Source organism: Cydia strobilella, chromosome 1 (genome assembly GCF_947568885.1).
Source record: "Cydia strobilella chromosome 1, ilCydStro3.1, whole genome shotgun sequence".
Taxonomy (NCBI): Eukaryota; Metazoa; Arthropoda; class Insecta; order Lepidoptera; family Tortricidae; genus Cydia; species Cydia strobilella.
Window position 1 is genome coordinate 15,566,028 of NC_086041.1, and position 20,362 is coordinate 15,586,389.

The following is a 20,362-nucleotide window of genomic DNA, read 5'->3' on the forward strand; positions in this document are numbered from 1 at the left end:
AGGTATGTCATGTAATTCATTGGTACGAGCCAGGGTTAAAAATGTTAAAATCCGCTACCTGCGAAGTCGCACGCTCTTACAGCTAAACTGCATCTAACGACAGCTGATATTCAATTCGATACTCCTATTTCAAAATTACACGCAAAACCACTCACTTGAAATTTACCTACCCGATATTTATACGACAATTATATTTACAAATATTAAGAGCAGAGCACGACCATTAATAACTCTAGTAGGTAATTTTGTTATCTGTCAAAGTTACCTATTTTCTGTCAACAATGTAGATTTTATATAGATTCTATAATATGTAGTTATTTATAATGTGGACTCATCAAACATTTTTGTAAGCAAATCAAACGTAAGAATGTCTTAAGTAATATCACATCACAATTTCCATTCATGTTTGTCACAATGCTATGAATGGAATGACCAAAACCGTATTATATTTTGCAACAAAAGTAGTTTAGTAGCAAAATTCATAATCATACATAAATCCTATTGCTTTCGTTGTGTTGAAGAAAAACATCCGCTCGCTAAATGTGGGCAAATATACATATTCATTGAATAAACTAAATGTGTACAAACAATCCACAAAAGATCGAAAATAGGGCCCTATAAATATACACAATTGTCCCCAATCCGTCTGTCCAAATCCTTTATTTTTTTCTTAGATTATCCCGCACAATGTGATGAAAGGATTGAAAGTTGAAATTCCAAAATGTCGTGTATTTTCGTATCGTCCAAAATCGGAGAGCCCTGTACTTAATTGTCGTGCGCTCACAAAATCCACACCGATTTCGTGTAAAAACAAACTAGTAAAGCCATATTTAGGGCTATTTCCTGAAATCCAATTTCAAGCAGCCATATTTAAAGTGAGATTAACAGATCGTTTTGGCGGGAAACGCGTTCGGAAACCAAATGCGTGTCGTAAAGCGCAACGGGTTAATTCGCCGTTAATCCCGACATATGTATCTGTCGTTGCGTTTTGACATAGATTTACAATTATTTACAAGAAACACACTGGCACACCGCTTGTGTCTCCTCTTGGTAAGCCGCGGATTAGCGTAGCCCTTGTTTATGGTACACTGTCTCCCGCCTAATTGTCTGTGGTCGGGAAAAAGTGCGGGAACGTAGAAAAAAAATGGCCGATTGATTTATTCGGGGTTGCGATCGGCGCAGGTTTTCACAACATTTCTAGAGCAAGATGTTTTGTGTCAGTTGAGGGATGGGTGGGTTTACGGAGATTATTTCGGTATCGTATTACGCGCGACGTGTTTTTGTTGGCAGCATTTTGCTTGGATGCTTGGATTCATTTTTATCAGAAACACAGTGAAAAAAAAAGTAGAACGGTTTGGTTATAAATTGGTGACAAAAATGATCCTATAAAGGATGACTCACGTTAGACCGGGCCGTGTCCGGGCCGGAGCTTCCGGCGCTTACTTTTCTATGACATGACAGGTGATCACGTGATGCTTTCCATAGAAAACGAAGCGCCGGAAGCTCCGGCCCGGACACGGCCCGGTCTAACGTGAGTCATCCTTAAGTAGTAACAGGACTGATTTGACATTTATTTTCAAAATATGTAAACCTACGTTACTAATTAATAACAAAAAAAAGGGACAACCTGTTTACATGAATTAAACTTAACATATATTATGATATTTCATGAGTAACTATCGCGGTAACCGAAGACAATATTATATTTTATGTTTATTTGGTACACAATTATATGTCAAGTACACAGTATGTAGGTAGGTACTTAAAAGCAATATTATTTTATTTATCATATGGCATATCTTTAGATGTCACTGCGTTATAAAATTAAAATTTAAAACTAGAATCCTTAAAATAATCCACGGCTTTCCCAGTCAAGGTCTTGAGCTCTTCAAAGTTGCCACCGAATTTGGTGTTGGGGCATTCTAGCACCATGTGACGGATAGTTTGTTCCGGTTCTCCACATCCGCATGCCGCCGATTCACACCATCCCCATTTATTCCTGTGGTATGCGAAGTTACCCACGTCAGTTCGGAAGCGGTTCAACAGACACCAGACACGTCGTTGGGTAGTGAAACCTGGAGGTCTAGTACGGGGGCTTGGTTCGAAGAAGTCGGTTGGCGCCTTATTTGATTGCCACTCGTTGAGCCAGGCATTCTCTACCTTCCACAGGGGGTCCATGTCGTTTAACCTAGCTAGTGGTGGATTACGGGACTTAAGCCTGCGATCAGTCTTGGCGAGCACATCGTCGTGGATGGGTAAAGTTGGGTCTCTACGTAACTTATCGAGCTCGCGGTAAAGGCACTGCTCCCGGCGTAGGTGGGGTGGAGCGATATTACTGAGAGCAGGTAGCCAGTAGGTAGGTGTAGGGCGTATACAGCCTGTGATGAGGCGCATGGTTTGGTTCAGTTGCGTGTCAACAGCTGAAAAGTGGGTGCTGTTAATCCACACAGGTGAGCAATACTCTGCAGGAGAGTAGACCAGCGCGAGAGCAGTTGTTCGGAGGCACGCAGCATTGGCTCCCCAGGTTGTTAAGCAATATTGACACATTTTGTTGTCTTAACCTACTTATACTTCGTTTCAGTTATCTTTTGGTTTGTACTCATCTGTTTGTTAGATGTATAGGTAAGTACCTATATAAAAACAAATATTTGTACGATATATACATATTTACATTAGGTACCTACTTTTCACCACACCAGTGCCGAAAGGCCATCTCTATTTATTCCTCAAAAACAGATACCAAAGTTGCATTTTAGAGTGTTAAAGCCTTCGATGCAAATATTGAGTCGTTTTCTCACTGTCTGTTAGGATGGTCTTTTAAGTGATCATTTAGAATGTTATAATTGTTAAATACATATTATGAAGCATTAATTTGGATACGACTAGTAATGTCTTAAAGCTAGTATTTTCCTGTTGTAGCAAATTTTGTTTAACCCTTTTCCATTGAAACCTTAGCAACGCTCAATATTCTACTTTTTGAACCACTCGTTGTGGTCGGGGTTTAATTTTTTTAGGGTTCCGTACCTCAAAAGGAAAAAACGGAACCCTTATGCGTCACTCACTCGTGCGTCTGTCTGTCTGTCCGTCTGTCACAGCCTATTTTCTCCGAAACTACTGGACCAATTAAGTTGAAATTTGGTACACATATGTAAGCTTGTGACCCAAAGATGGACATGTAACGTAAACAAATTAATTTTAAACACAGGGGCCACTTTTGGGGGGTAAATGAGTTCCTCAAACTATATCGTGTTACATATCAAATGAAAGAGCTCATTGTGAGAATCTCAAATATATATTTTTTATAATTTTAAGATAAATAGTTTAGAAGTTATTCAAGAAAATAGACAAAAAATTACCTTCCCCCCCCCCCCCCCCCCCCCGCTTTATCTCCGAAACTACTGGGTCAAAAATTTTGAAAAAAATACACAAAATAGATCTTTATCTATAGATTACCTGAAAACCTATTAGAAATGTGCAGTCAAGCGTGAGTCGGACTTAATTACTTAGTTTTTGATCCGACCCCTACGGGTCTTTTAAAGACATTTCACATAAAAAATACATTGTTTAAATTGTGTAATGTACGGAACCCTTGGAACGCGAGTCCGACTCGCACTTGGCCGGTTTTTTTTTCCTAGCTCGGGTGTGCCCCCCCCCCCCCCCTCCCTCCTTGTTTTCCGCATTGAACAGCAAACAACTATCTTATATAACTTTTTTACTTTCTTATATAACCGTAACCGAATAATCATGCAAATACAATATTCTTAGAAAGAAAGTGGTCTACTTTTTTACTTGGCTGTCATAGCGAGGGACAGTCTCGTCCTCGTCTCACACATGGCAGCGCTAAAACGCTCTCTTTATGCGCGCTCCGGTCCGTAAATACAATAAATGTTTGGACGCCCCCTCGCAGTTAAACATTTATAACAAGCGCTAATGATTCAATATTTACTACATGTTACATATTTACGACCCGCTTAACAATGTCTAAATCTAAAAACACCAAAATTAAATTAATTTTAACATTTTGACTAACAACACAAACCGAAATATACGTTGATTTAGAAATAGAATATTTCAGGGTACGGACACCAAGTCAACAGCGTCAGATGGGCGGGAGAGATGTCGGAAGAGTACAGGCTGGAGTGTGGGGTAAGACAGGGAGGTCTAACCTCTCCCTCACTCTTCAACTTGTACATGAATGCACTTATTGTCGAGCCCAGCAGTCGGCGTATCGGCTGTCATGTGGACGGTGTTTGCGTAAATAACTTGAGTTATGTAGACGATATGGTCCTGCTGAGCGCGTCAATATGTGGCCTTCGTACTTACCTTACTTAAATCCTGTGAGGAGTACGTTCGTGACCACGGTTTAATGTACAATGCCGTTAAAAGCCAGTATATGGTCTTTGAGGTTGGGTCTAAACGAGTATTGGACGTGCCCCCTATCTATCTTAATGGCGTACCTCTAGAAAGAGTACAACAATTGAAATATCTTGGCCATATCGTTACGGCCGACCTCAAGGACATTGCTGACATCGAGCGTGAGCGGAGGTCTTTATGTGTTAGAGCTAACATGATCGCCCGGAGGTTTGCAAAGTGCGTTTTTAGAGCGTACTGCACGTCTCTGTATACATGCAGCCTGTGGGCGAACTACACTCAAAGAGCCTACAACACCCTCCGTGTGCAGTTCAACAATGCGTTCAGGGCGGTGATGGGGCTGCCTCACTACTGCAGCGCGTCGGGCATGTTCGCGGAGGCGCGCATAGACAGTTGAAATTTTCACAGATGATGTATTTCTGTTGCCGCTATAACAACAAATACTAAAAACAGAATAATATAAATATTTAAATGGGGCTCCTATACAACAAACGTGATTTTTTTGCTGTTTTTTCCGTAATGGTACGGAACCCTTCGTGCGCGCGTTTTTTTTTAGATAATAACAACAACTTCGAAATAACTTAAAAGGGTCAATTTTTGAAGGGTGTTTTTTCGACATTTATATGGCATTTTTTTATTTTTGGAAAATCTAATTTATAGTCATCGTTTTAGGAAGGGTTTTATAATAACAAAAAATATACTGTAGGAGGCACCACTCTACTTTTTATAGTTGGCTAGATATGGACGTTTAAATATCGACATTTGTATGGCACTATTCAGCTATTTGTAAGGCGCGTTTGACATGTTTATACCTATAGTATTTTTTCGATATTTAATGTCAGTATAACATTTAAAACTTTCGCTGTTTGAACACATATTAAATCACATTTACAATCGGGTCACTTTTCATCGGGTAGTCACACAAATCTCTGTTTTGATATTTTGCTGGGACGTCAGTTAGCCGCGACCACGACCAGTGAAACCTGTGTCGAAACGTCAGTAAATAAAGGTAACAAAATAAATTCGCGATAGAACCGATTGTAATTTAATTTTATAGCAGTATCAAAATATGTTTGGCACTATTGCTTATTTTTGTGGCATTTGTAAGACCCTGACGACATTTGTATGGCACCTTTCCGATATTTGTATGGCACTGTGTCGACATTTTTATGTCACATTCGACATTTGTACGGTCAAAGTAGCCATACAAATGTTGACATACAAATATCGGCAATAATATTTTTGGGCCATTTTCGTACATTATGTACCCGATTCACGTATTTATTAAACACAACATTCTTACACCATATTGCTAACTTGTATTATAGTTAAACACATTTTTATTTCAATTGTATATCAATAAAAGGACCCATACAAATGTCGTAGTGGCCGTACCAAAATACGTCGTTCGAAAAGATTAACTGTTATTCGGTCAAAAATACCGTTTCTGTGTCCACTATCGTTGAAAATAGAAGCCCAAGTAATGTACCTACTATTGTATCGTTAATTAACATGTAATGGTAGATCAATAGACGAACCAGATGTAGGGAGGTATCCTTGCAAAATGTTAGGGATGGCAAAAACGGAATTGTTTTTTGATGTCACCACAAATTTATACCTTCAATTGCGCAAAATCTACTCAAAAATGTTTCCGATAATCTACTCGAAAGTATAATATTTTTTTTTATTTATATGGCTAAAAGTACAACTTAATAAGTTTATGGAAAAAAAAACACATTTTTGGTACCAAGCTATTATCGCTTACCGTACTTTTCTTTCCATAAGCAACTAATACTCATCGAGACAATTCTAACAACTCCAAACACAATTAGTTAGTGTTGTTTTATCACCGAGATCCCATGGTCACTTCCTGTCTCCATCATCAGATCAGTACCATGTCATCATAATATTGCATTATCATCCGAATTACATATGTATGCAAAATTTCAGCTTAATCGGAAATCGGTAATTGGGTCTAGCTTCCTAGATTTGACTCACACTAACTAACAGGGCAACCTTGTAAAAACTCAAGTACCTATCTGAAAAATACAATCTACATAGTAAATAGTCTGTATTCAAAATCCTATGGACGTCTTATAAGGAAATGTGCGGGAGCATGTTCTCATCGAGAACATTCCCGAGAATATGCTCGGGAATTTCCCGAGAGTGAAGAGAAAGTCCGCCGTTTGCGGATGTCTATCAATTACTTAAATAATGATAAACGAACATTAAGGATAGAACGTGTACAAAGGAAATTTCTCAAGTCTATCGACTTCCGTATGGGACGGAGTCGAAACTCATATAAAAATAGTCTTGTTCACTATGGATTGCTGACACTTGAAGATCGTCGAGCACAGTTTGATATAATGTTTCTCTACAAAATCATTAACAGCTTTATTGACTCCCCCTCACTTCTTGGTACGTTGTTATTTAAGATACCTCGACGCACTGCACGCCATAAGAAATTATTTTCTATTCCTTTCTCTCGTACAAGATATTGCTCAAATTCTTATTTCAACCGTTGTCTCAATTATTATAATATAAATGTATCCCACATTGATCTTTTTTCGTATAAAACCTGTGAAAGTTTTAAAAAACAAATTATTACTCACTTCAAATCGAAATTGTAAACAATAACAAACTGTTTATTTAAGTAGGTATAATTAAACTTTTGTAACAACTTCTATAATTTAACATTGTAATAGGTAACTTATGCACAAATAATTTATAACTTTCTTTGTGTACCCCGTGTGGTTGTATGTACGAGTAAGCAACCTGCCCGTGCATACATATACATGGATGAATGAATATAGATACACTTCAAGTTACTGATAAGTTTGTTAATTAATGATAACTTTGTTTTCCGCTTACTGCTCCTACACTAGCTACTTTAGATTAGAAATTATTTAATTAAGGTAGGGCACTCAAGGTCTATTAACACATTGCTTATTATTACATCATTTTTGTATATGACTGTTTGTTGCCTAAATAAATTAAAAAAAAAATTAACATTTTAACTTTTTTGCAAATTTTTATAACTTTCTCGGTAATTCCCATCCAAGAGAATGTTCTCGAGAAAGTGCGGAAATTTCCAAGGGAAGGAATTCCCGAGAGCGAGAACATTCTCGCTGGCACATCTCTGCGCATAGTTCACGTTTGGCGATTTGTCCTCTTCGTCATGTTTGTTAAGCAAGTTAGGTTTCCAAGAAACATTTTTGTCAAGCTCGAGTTCTGATGATGGGATCCATAAGGAATCGAGGGAACTCCTCAAAAAATGTGAAAGGCATACATATAGTGATTTTTGTATTTTTATCAACAAATCCAGCATTTCCATTTTAAAAAGTGACATTTGATGAAGTGGAACTGCTGATGATGATCAGAATGGAACTCTTTAATGACGCATAGTTTACGTTTGGCGATTTGTCCTCTTCTTTATGTTTGTTAAGCAACTTAAGTTTTTAAGACATATTTTTGTCAAGCTCGATTTCAGATGATGAGACCCACGAGGAACCGATGGATATTGCAGTAAAACAAATACTTGTGCACAACACGTATAATTTGATAAGCACTTCCGAAAGTCACTAAAAAAAAATACACTTGGAATTTAAAAAATTAATGTAACCAAAACAAATTGTTTTTCTGACAGTCCGCTTTCCGCACTGGCGTGAACTGGTGTACGAGCGAAAGATAATGGCGTATAAATTTAGCTGTAGAAGGAAAGAAATAGATTAATGAGATGGAGATGGACGATAATGGCTGTTTCAACGGGTGATAGGTACCTAAATTTATTGCCGAATATTAGTTTCGCCTGACAATTAGGGGCAATTCGAATTTTAAAAGACCATTGTCCTTTAATAAATGCGGAATACGGATAACAGCGGCTTTACAGAATTAACCCTTTACCTACGGGGACTTTGAACACCCAGTCACCGCTCAAGTATAACTTCTTTGAATAAGTTGCGTTAATTTGGCGCACAGGCGAAGTAAACATGCGTTGCGTACGGCAAGGTCACGCCGCGGTCCAACCCTGCACGGCCTCCGTTGCCCATTCAGACCGCCCGCTAGCTTCGTTTGAACGCAAATAATATTTTTGTAATATTTGTTTATGCAGTGAATGCAAGTGACACAAATTCATATATCTTATTTATCCTTCATTTCAAATTAATAAGATGTAAACTCTAATATCTTTAATATTCTTTTGTAACGGTGACAGCCTGTTACAACAAAATCATCAAATATCTTATGAAGCTATGCCTTAATACGACACAAATCATTTAATGGACCTATTCAAACGATTAAATTCGACCTAAGTATCTTTTTTTAACTTTAAAAATGTTTTGTGTCATTTAGAATATTATGACATAGTATCAGATTGCATTGGACGTAATTAACACAAACTATGTTTTCACACTAAAAACACTATCCTAAATGCAACACAGTTACATGTTTTCTCTCGAATATTTTTTTCTCCAAAATAATTCAAAATAAAAAATAATTACCACAAATTAACAAATTACTAAAAAAGCAAATTATATATATGACACAAAACAAAATGTAAGATTTACATCTTAACAAAGTATTCATAAGCGAAAACAGAATTGACTTTAATATTTTTATAACCTAGGGGTCAAAATATAGCCAGCGGTACAGGTCTAAGAGGTTCCGTGGAGATGTGACGAGGCCAGCGTGTCTACACAAATATATTGCATGTCAAGCATTATTCAGTTCGTATATAACATTAAAATTTAAAGCTTGTTATCATGAAAACGAATTATAGAATTGACAACTATTGGGGTGGGGTATCATACGTTCTTCATACTATAGCGATTTTAATTTTAGTAAACAAAAAAAAACACCCGTTACAAAAATTATATACAAAAAGGTGTGCCCAAGTTTTGGAGTATTCAAGCTTTAGAACTATGAAATTTGGCAAGTAATATCTTACACTACAAATACAGGGAAAAATTAAAAATTAAAAACTATATTTTTTTATAATAAAAAAAATAAAAAATAAGTTACATTTGTACGGAACCCTTGGTGGGCGAGTCCGACTCGCACTTGTCCAATTTTTTTATAGTTAATAGGTATTATGGGACAATATTGTTATGTATGCTTCTTTTATTCGCATAATTACGCCATCAAGTGCTCCTAAATAATAGACTGGATATTATAATGACCTGCTTACCCACAACAAGGACATATGTGTATTTTCAAAAATGTCTTTTGAAGACGTACAAATTGTTCTTATGAATAGTTGTTCGTAAATGTATGTATGCCATTCCAACTTATATATGCATTGTATTGTACAACAAACAAAAGTAAACATTGTGATTGTAATGTACTGCGTATTTGCGTAATTAACGAAAAGATGGCACAAATAGCTATATAATAATATACAGTATATAACTATACACTGCTTAACAGATATTGTAGTAAGCCATTCAATTTAAGTTTTAATTTTTTTAGGTGTGCTGTTATCGTCAAGGGAAATATTATGAATACTTATGAATATCATTTATTTTGATAACTTCCCTTATCAAAATAAATGATTGATTATGTACATCTGGATTATCTGGAATATTCTAGGGAAGAAAGTACCCATATTTATTATCCTAATACATACATGTTATAACAAATTATACGGTTCCACCGGCCAAGTGCGAGTCGGACTCGCACACCAAGGGTTCAGTACATTACACAATTTAAACGATTAGTGCACTGCCTTATGGGAATATAGTTCAGATCCGGAAACCGCTTTCAACTTTTAGTATGTTGCTGGGTATGGTACTGGGTCTCCAAAACTGCCGGGAGACAGCGGCGCCGGCCATCTACTTCAGCGGAATGACGTCATCAAAATGACTCCTGCCTCGGTGCGAATATTGCATATTACACCCAAACTATGCATTGCACATACACGTGTGGGGTATTAAACGAAAGCCAATAAAATATTATATATTTCATTAACACACCAAATAACATACCAAAATATACAATAGTTTAAGAGAAATTTAAAAATTCATCAAAATGATGAAAAAAAAAATCGATTATTTGGGTTTTTCAACCAAACCAAAAGTCGGACGTTAAAGCAATGTCTACAAAATTAAAGCTAATGTCTCAAGCCATACACTGATATCAAAATCATCAAAATCAGACCAAAAATGTGAAAATTATGCATCAAAATGTAGGTATTTGCTAGAACAAATGCATTAAAGTTAAAAAAATCGAAATTGGTAATTTTCAGGATAATCCGCATAAGCTTCTAGTATGTTATTAGCAATAAACTCATAAAAAGGATCATAAAACTGCTGGGAGACAATCTCTATAGTGCCTGAGTGACAAATAATGGCGTCATACATGTGACCACTACCGAAATTTGCAAAATCTAAATTATAACTATACCATAAGTCATACATACACGTGTGCTATATCAAACGAAAGGTTATTAAATATATTATGATTCCTTAATACATTATTTATAAAAACAATATATATTTTAGGAGCTACAAACAAAGAAAAACCACTTTTTTTGAGAAAAGTTCGTGTATATATATTTTATAGCTCAACTAAAAACGTTAAAACAATTTTGCGTCTAATATAAAAGAAACCAGTTATTCAACTATACTTCACCGCTTAAATTTTTAATTTCCGACAAAAACTGTGGAAGTTGTACAAAAAAAAACTAAAGCGCGCCAACAAGTCTACCTTAATGCGCTCATATTATGCAAAGAATAATCCTAATTATGGGGTATTAAATAAAAGACCATGACATAAAATACATGAAAACGACATTTTGGAGTGGAATCATAATTTATAAAATGAACTTGGAAAAAAAAAAAAAAAAAAAAAAAAAAAAAAAAAAAAAAAAAAAAAAAAAATATATATATTGACAGAAGCAAGTACAAAATAGGTGTTGCAGTCCCTGACTTCTGAGCTAAGTAAAAAAACCTGTTACAGAAGTCAGTGTCCTCTCCAAGACATTAGTAATAGGCAGAATTTGCTGTCTACGTGTGATGTATTGTTTACATGGAACTACTGAACTGATTTTGATGAATGAGGCGTCAATTCATTCGCCTTTGTAGCCCAGCTGCACAAAACTTAAATTTTAACCGACTTTTAAAGAAGGAGATTAGGTACGAAAAGAAACCGTAGTTTTGCTTATTTATTAAACAAATTCAATTTATAAATTATAATTCCACTCCAAAATATAGTTTTCATGTGTTTTATGTAATGTTCTTTCATTTAATACCCGATAATTCGGACTATTCTTTGCAAAATATGAGCGCATTAAGGTAGAATTGTTGGCGCGCTTTAGTTTTTTTTGTACAACTTCCACAGTTTTTGTCCGAAATTAAAAATTTAAGCTGTGACGTATAGTTGAATAACTGGTTTCTTTTATATTAGACGCAAAATTGTTATAACGTTTTTAGTTGAGCTATAAAATATATATACTCGAACTTTTATCAAAAAAAGTGGTTCTTTATTTGTAGCTCCTAAAATATACATTGTTTTTATAAATAATGTATTAAGGAATCATAATATATTTAATAACCTTTCGTTTGATGTAGCACACGTGTATGTATGAGTCATGGTATAGTTATAATTTAGATTTTGCAAATTTCGGTAGTGGTCACATGTATGACGCCATTATTTGTCACTCAGGCACTATAGATTGTCTTCCAGCAGTTTTATGATCCTTTTTATATTGCTAATAACATACTAGAAGCTTATGCGGATTATCCTGAAAATGACTAATTTCAATTTTTTTAACTTTAACGCATTTGCTCTAGCAAATACCTACATTTTGATGCATAATTTTCACATTTTTGGTCTGATTTTTGATCGGTCCACTTCCCCGATTTGTCTACTTTACCAAACGGTACACTTTCCCGATCTGCCTAATTGCTTTTCTCAATCCGTATAATTACCGATCGGTCCACTTTCTTCATTAGTATACTTGACATCGCCCCCGCAACATTTCCTTCGCAACAACTAGACAATGGTTGTGTGACGTCATCTATTGACTTAGTGTGACGTCCGAGAAAACATTACACTTTGGAGAAAAAAGCGTAGATAGGTATTAGGTTAGGTTCGTTAGGTAGCTTCAGATGCCCGAAGGGCAAACTGGCCAGAAATAGGAGCCCCGCGAAGCGGAGCTCCGTCTAGTTAAGTTGCGAAGGAAATGGTTGTTTTTAAGAAACAGTACTGGTTGCGAAAGTGGAAAGTGAAAATAGAGAAGTTGGTACTATGCGTATTACAAGTTGGTAAGTATCGTAGTTGGTGTTTTGCCAGTTTGTCACTTTACGAACTTGGTAGTTTGCCAAATTGGAGTTATGCGTATTTGGATATATGCGGGCGTTGGCACTTTGCGAATTTGGTACTATGCTACGAAAGGAACTGCTCTGAGGCGTCATTTTGGTAAACAAAACAACGAAATTTTACTGTTTCTGTCGGTCTGGTTTAAAAATTAGACCACCTTATCGATTTCTGCAATAAAAATAACTTCCTATTATGCAGTTTTCACTGCATAAAATCGGTCTCATAGTTCCAAAAAAAATTAGCTATTTCTGATAGTTAGTTTTAAAACTTAATTATACGCGATTAAGTACCGTTTTCGTAATTTATAATATGTCATAACCGTGAATCTTTAAATTAGTATTAGTAACACGTTCTGATAAGTAGTTTCTGATTTTCCCTTACGTTACCTATTGGGACATCGATAGGACTTACAAATACTGAATAGTTCATATTCATATAGCTGAATATATATATCCCTACTAGTTAATATTATGAGTGTGACAGTAACTCCGTCTGTTTATCTGTCTGTTACATCTTCACGCTTAAACCGCTGACCTGATTTAGAGGAAATTTGGTATTAAGATAGTTTGAGGCCCGGGAAAGGACATAGAATAATAATCATCATCATCATTCCACGCAGACGAAGTCGCGGGAAAAAGCTAGTTTGTAATATTCCGTTTATTGAACTCCAGATCTTGCATCAATAGGTACACGAATAATTAACTCTTACGTTTGTACCTATACAATCTGTAAAAAGAAGATGCATAGCTAGTTAGCATTTAGCATACTACCTGCTTAGACGTTATTACTATTAGCCGTAAAAAAGTATGGCGACTTTATCAATTGAATTAATTAATTAATAATTTCTCCATGCAATTTCGCAGCTCACTGTACCACGGTCTACATAAATCAGGCTAAGGGAAATAAAAATAAATTAAAAAAATATTAATAGGTATAAGTATAACGAAACAAAAAGAAACTGTATACTTTTTAGGCCTAGAAAAAGAAGAGTATAAGAAACTATTATTGCTAATGTAGAATTGTTTAGTAAATATACTAAAATCAGTTCACGATTTCAAGTATTAAGATCTTATAAAAGATTAAAATAAAATAATGGGGAAATGCCGCCAGCATCCTTGGTACAATGCCTCAAGGGCCTATTTTAGATTTAAGCTAGTTATTAATTTCGTTTACGTAGTACCACTGTATATATCTTGTATGTAAATAAATGAGATGTTTATATCATAATTAATTAATGTAAATAAAATAGATTAAAATAATATTAAAAAAGGTACGCAACGTAATAATCAATTAAAATGTTGTGCCAACCATCTATCACAAAACAAAACCAATAGGAATATTCTAATTAAACACACGTATAAGCATTCTGCTCAAACATTTATTGCGCCCATTACTTAATCAAGCCTCTTAACATTAATTTAAATTCGTTAAATATAATCTTACGTTAATAATAAATAGCGACACTTCCTTTACTGTACACCTATCACAGTTTGAATCCACCACATCAGTCCTGTGCCGTTGCTAGAGATAGCATTATGAGGGTATCTCTCCAAGGCTCTATCAGCTGTGCTTCACTACTTGAGGGTCTGGATCGTCGGGAGGATTACCTGAAGCCAATCCTTGGATTCGCCTGTAGAGTTGGTGATATGGACTAGGCGGAGGTGGCGGAAGCCTCAATAAAGGGCTCGGCAAAGCGTACCGACCGTACACCGACAACAGAGGAGGGTACAGCCCTACCAGCGACGCATAAGGATTCCCGAACATGGGATGCAACATTGCTCCTCTTTTAAATGCAGCTAGTCTTGACCTAGATGCGGCCGTAGACCGTCTTCTTAATTTTCCAGTGGTTCCTCCAATAAAGACATCATCCGAAGACGGGTCCAACATCCAATAGTTCCCTTTACCGGGATCGTCGTAGTGCCGCGGCACTTTTACAAAACATTTATTCAAACTTAAATTATGTCTTATGGAATTCTGCCAACCTTGCTTGTTTTCTTTGTAATAAGGAAAGTTCTTCATTATGTACTCGTAGATTCCATTTAGGGTGAGCCTTTTTTCTGGACTGCTTCGTATTGCCATCATTATGAGTGCATTGTAACTGTAGGCCGGCTTCTCGTTTTTCTTCTCGTTCGTTGAAGAGCTAGGAGGCGGTGTTTCCGTGCCGGTGACGTCTAGCTCCGTGTCGGAGGGCGAAGGGGACCGGGACGAGGCTTCGGGCAGCAGGTCCCGGATCGCGAAGCTGTGCGGAGGTGTCATGGTGCGGCATCGCGGGCCGCTCGCTCCCGACTAAGGAACGAAGCGCGACTGGTCTGAGAAGCCCCGCCTTCCAACTACGCCCAGCCAAAACCCCTCCTTTACGTAACCCGTGAATGCTTCATAAATTACTAACTTACATATGCAACCTAGTTGAGCTTTACTGCTATAACAATAAAGATCATTTAGGTTTGACGGAGAACAGTTCAAGTTGGTTTATTGTTTTTAATAGGGCTAAGAACGAGGGTGCGGGGTTAAAGTTAACACTATCTGCCACGGTGTGTAAACACTTTTAGTAATTTTTCACGCATCGTTTGTGGGTTTATTTAAAGACTGGTTTGGTTTAATGAATGTTTGGGTCGTTAATGTAATTATTAATGACTGAGCATCTGTTCATGGACAATGTTCATGTTCTGTACGCTTGTGGAAATAGACAAATTACGTATGTTGACTAATTGTGTTAAGAGCCCATCAACGTGCTCACTAGCGCCTACAACTCCTACGAGGCAAGGTGCTTAAATACAAAATACAGTACGTAGCGGCCCCCTTTTTTAAATATCTATCGTTAAGTTTAAATAATCACAATTATTTAGCAGTAAACTTATATACTTATAAGTTTAAATAATCACAATTATGAGCACATTGATGGGCTCTTAATTAATACCTACCTAAAAATACACCTTTAAATGACAATACATTTTATAATGTATTTATCACCTTTAAATGACAATACATATTATAATAATGAATTAATGCCTTAATTTAATAACCACCAGATGGGAAGTTCGTTCACCAGACTAAGTTCCATCAAAAAGGATATAATAGGATAGAGCGGTACTGTCATAGTAAATTTTGTAACCACAGTAAATTCAATGCCATCTATCGACACACGATTAAAACTAAAAATGAATATGTACAAAAATACGATAAAATGTATTAATATATGAATAAATGATTTTTCTATTTGCATTATCGATTTATATATGATTTTGACCCATCATGTTCTTTCACTGATATGCGTTAAAATTGTTAAATAACAAACGAAACCGTCAACGCCATCTATACGAGAGTAGGCCAAAGGTAGTGGCGCCATCTGATCGAGAATCAAAGTTTCTTGATTTTCGAGGCACGTTTATTCCTTAGACTGTATCCATCTATTACGGAGTTATATCTATCTTTGGTTCCATACATGGTGGGTCGTTAATTATATTAAATAGTCAGTTAAAATTTAAGGAACGTAAGGACACTGTATCCATGTCTGTTGAACGGGCTATAGAACTAAGTGCAGTAGAATTGGAGCAATTTATTGTTGTCTGTATGTATAGGCCGCCTTTAAGTAATTTTGAAATATTTGAAAGCATAATGGAATCTGTCCTACTTAAAATACCACCTTCTAGTAAGAAGTTACTTATATGCGGCGACTTTAATGTAAATATTTTGGAACTGTAACTTGTAACTTCAATGAATGAAATGAAGAATGAAAATGAAGAATGAAGAAAGAATGAGAATTCAATGAAGGGAGACCTACCTCTATCACTCAAACGTAGGCTCATGGACATGTGCATACTTCCAGTCTTCACCTACGGTGCTCAGACTTGGTCTTTGACGGAAGCTCAGAAGTCCAAACTCGGGGTTTGTCAGAGAGGTATGGAGCGCAGCATATTAAGTGTGAAACTCGGGGATCGCATCCGGAACACCACGCTGCGCTCTAAAACCCAAATAATAGATGTAGCTCGGAAAGCGGACAAGTTAAAGTGGGACTGGGCTGGTCATGTCTGCCGCATGCCGAATGACATGTGGGCCAAAATAACCACAGAGTGGGTGCCCCATAAGTCAAACCGGGGATAAAATACCTTGAGAAAACAAATAACTTTTGTACCAGTAACCTCTGACCGCGTGGAACGAATGAAACAAATTTTAATTCAGGCGCTACCCTTTCTGTCTTTTAACATGAGTCCGAATAATATGTATAATTCATTCTTTCACACTTTTATGGAAAATTATAATGCGATATTTACTTCAAAATCGGTCATGGTTAGTGATGCATTAGTTTTTAGTGAGTGGGCTACTGCAGAGCTACATCAACGAAGACGTGCATTGTATGCCTTGTAAGTTGTATGAGGAACGGCGGTTTAAGTGACGAATTTAAGAAACATGTCAAACAATATTCGAAGAAATTTAAAATAGATTGCCATATTGCTAAGCGTAATTATTTAAGCCAAAAAATAAAAAATAGCTCCGATATTATTAAAACAACGTGGAAAGTAATTAATGTGGAGACTGGTAGATCAACACAAAGAATCAATGATCTTAAACTGAAAATTGATGATAAAATTGTAGTATCCAGTTTAGATATAGCAACAGCATTTGAAAAATTCTTCACCGAAGTACCAGTTTCCACAACCAAGGACTTAAATTCATCACCCTCGTCTGCCGTTACATCGTTAGAAGATAATTTCCCAGAATATAGTAGAGACCTTCATTTTGAACATGTGAGTGCCTCAGATATAATAAAGGCGTTTAAATCAATTAATGTCAAAAAAACTAGTGACCTCTGGGGAGTATCTGTCCATGCTGTCAAATCCTTAATAGAAGTTGTAGCGCCTGACTTGGTAGTTATATTTAATAAAAGTGTTGATTGCGGTGAGTTTCCTGATCTAATGAAACATAGTAAAGTCACTCCTTTATTTAAATCAGGTAGCACATCCGACCCCACTAACTTTAGACCGATATATCTTCGATGCCTGGGAGGAGTCGCAGGATGCTTTGGGTATCTTCTGTGATTTATCTAAGGCCTTCGATTGCGTCTGTCATGAAACATTGATCAGGAAACTGCACTTTTATGGAGTAAGAGGATCGGCACTGAATTTAATTAAGTCCTACTTACACGGTAGAATACAAAGGGTCGATGTGAATGGACAGCAATCACCGGGGTCATTGGTCTCTATGGGTGTACCGCAGGGATCAATATTGGGGCCGTTCCTGTTCCTTATCCACATTAATGACCTGCCATACCTTGTAAAGATCCACCATGATATAGTATTGTTTGCAGACGATACCTCACTTATTTTCAAAGTCAAACGACAGCAACAAGCTTACAATGATGTAAACGATGCTATTTCAGAAATAGTAAATTGGTTCAATGTTAATAACTTATTGTTAAATTAGAAAAAGACTAAATGTATTAAGTTTGTCACTAGTAGTAACATAAGGCATGTGCAAACAAGTGTCATTGTGAAGGACGAGGAATTGGAATTGGTTGATAGTACAATTTTTATTGGTATAACTTTAGATTCTAAACTCCAGTGGGGGGTGGTGATACTCTTTCGAATAGACTGAGTTCTGCAGCTTTTGCAGTGAGCAAAATCCGTCAGTTAACTGATGTGAAAACAGCTCGATATTTTAGTTACTTCCATATCTGATGGCGACTGTACAATGTGTTAATATATTGTTACATGTCCTCACGTACAAGAACTTAGTGATACTCTTTTTTGATTGTATAGTGTTTCGTTTGTAGCTTTATTGGTATCGGAATCGTACGAAGGTACGGAACCGAGCCCATCAACGTGCTCACTAGCGCCACTGCTAAATAATTGTGACTATTTAAATTTAACGATAGATATTTAAAAAAGGGGGCCGCTACGTACCTACGATATTTTGTATTTAGGTACCTTTTGAATACATAAGTATAGTTTTTACGGTGCTGGATTCGTCAATCTATGCGTCCAAACTTAAAACGGCCGTTTTTGTTTTGAGTTTATAGATCGACGAATCCAGCAACATAAAAACTAGTTTGATGTATTTAAAAGGTACTTAGATACGAAATACAGTACGTAGCGGCCCCCTTTTTAAATATCTATCGTTAAATTTAAATAATCACAATTATTTAGCAGTGGCTCTAGTGAGCACGTTGATGGGCTCTTAATATGACACAATTTGCTGGCCAGTCTATGGATGTATATGTGAACATATTTATGAAAACAAAATAAATTTGCCAATACATTTTGCACGAAGCTCTAGATGGCTTGTTTTGCTGGCTCTTTTGTTTCTAGCTAGCGAGTGCTTGAATGGGCGGCGCCCCCGCACCACGCCCATCCGTCTCCGCGTACAGCTGCCTTCATATTTGGTAACTATAAACTGAAAACAGTGCTAAAAAAAATTGTCTTTAGGTACTCTATTTCAGTGACTAAGTAAATTGGAACTTTAAATTTAAATTGTGGTAGGGCCATTAATGAAGCTGAGCATACCTAATTTTGAATTAAGAGTACTTCACTTCAGTATTTGCTTATTTTGTAGAACAGAGCTCATTAAATTCATAAAGGTGACATTTGAATGTCATCTCTTCTTCTTCTTCTTCTTCTCAGCATATTTGCGTCCACTGCTGAACATATGCCTTGTTCATAGATTTTCAATGTATTCTGATGTGTGCGCGGATGTTGTGAGTGTGGCGTGTCGGACTATTGACCATAATTAACAATTACCATTTATGTGTAGTAGGTGGTTTGAAAATGTGATGTCTACCCCAAACTTTAAATACACTTTTCACATCACCAATTCGAAAAAGGGGTTTTCTTCCCTGCTAGAAAGGATCAAAGTGGCACTTTTCTTCCCTGCTAGGAGGGATCAAAGTAACACTTTTCTGTTCTAGGACACAATTTTTGCATTTTTTTGCACATTATTTTTTTAGCTTATATAATATTTTTAAACATCATAATTACCTCATGGGTGATGTGAAAAGCAGTATGTGTCACATGGTAGCAAAATTATTTCCATCTTGGGCGTAACACACTTGAATCCCTCACTACGCTCAGGATTCTACTTTAAAATCCCTCGTTACTCTCGGGATTCTATTATAGAATCCTTCGCTTCGTTTAGGATTCAATGTACGCCCTCGCCGTAAATATGTCATTTTGGTCCCTTATAACACAATCGACTATTTCGTCCCTTAATAAAAAAATAATAAAAAAAATAAAAATAGTTTATTTACCAAAAAATTATACATTGATTTATTAACCTATGATCTCCACACTAGGCTAGGCCTGTCTTGTGGAGTCAGTTGAGACAATTCCAATTTTTAATTAACATTTTCCTACGCTGAAGTTTTGACATTGTGCTAATACTAGGTGATACATATAGCTTAAAGTATTATATAAAAATAAAAACTTAATCTATACAAGATAAATCACAATTTAGGTTTAGTAAAGAAATTACATCAAGGCACATTATTACTATTTAATTGTAAACAGCAGGTGTGTGTGTGTGTGTGTGTGTGTGTTGTGTCTATGTTGTTTGTGTGTGTTGAATTGAGCGAAATAGAAGGAAAAGTTTTCTTGTAGGTACTAGGAAGAGAAAGCCTACCGAGGAGTTGTCCAGTAATTTTACCATTTATTAGATTTCATTAGTTGTTCTGTTTCATTACAAG

At 36.3% G+C, this 20,362-nt stretch overlaps 1 protein-coding gene across 1 annotated transcript; it reads right to left on the reverse strand.

The window, feature by feature from the left end:
• Nucleotides 1-14,045: 14,045 nt before the first annotated feature.
• LOC134741515 (fork head domain transcription factor slp2-like) lies at nucleotides 14,046-15,026 on the reverse strand. The gene has a single exon (XM_063674322.1). The coding sequence runs from the start codon at nucleotides 14,941-14,943 to the stop codon at nucleotides 14,248-14,250; it is 696 nt and encodes a 231-aa protein (XP_063530392.1). The 5' UTR covers nucleotides 14,944-15,026; the 3' UTR covers nucleotides 14,046-14,247.
• Between the last annotated feature and the right edge of the window lie 5,336 nt (nucleotides 15,027-20,362).

Coding starts and splice junctions, on each gene's coding strand:
- LOC134741515 (XM_063674322.1), bottom strand. CDS start 14,943: ATGACACCTCCGCACAGCTTCGCGATCCGGGACCTGCTGCCCGAAGCC.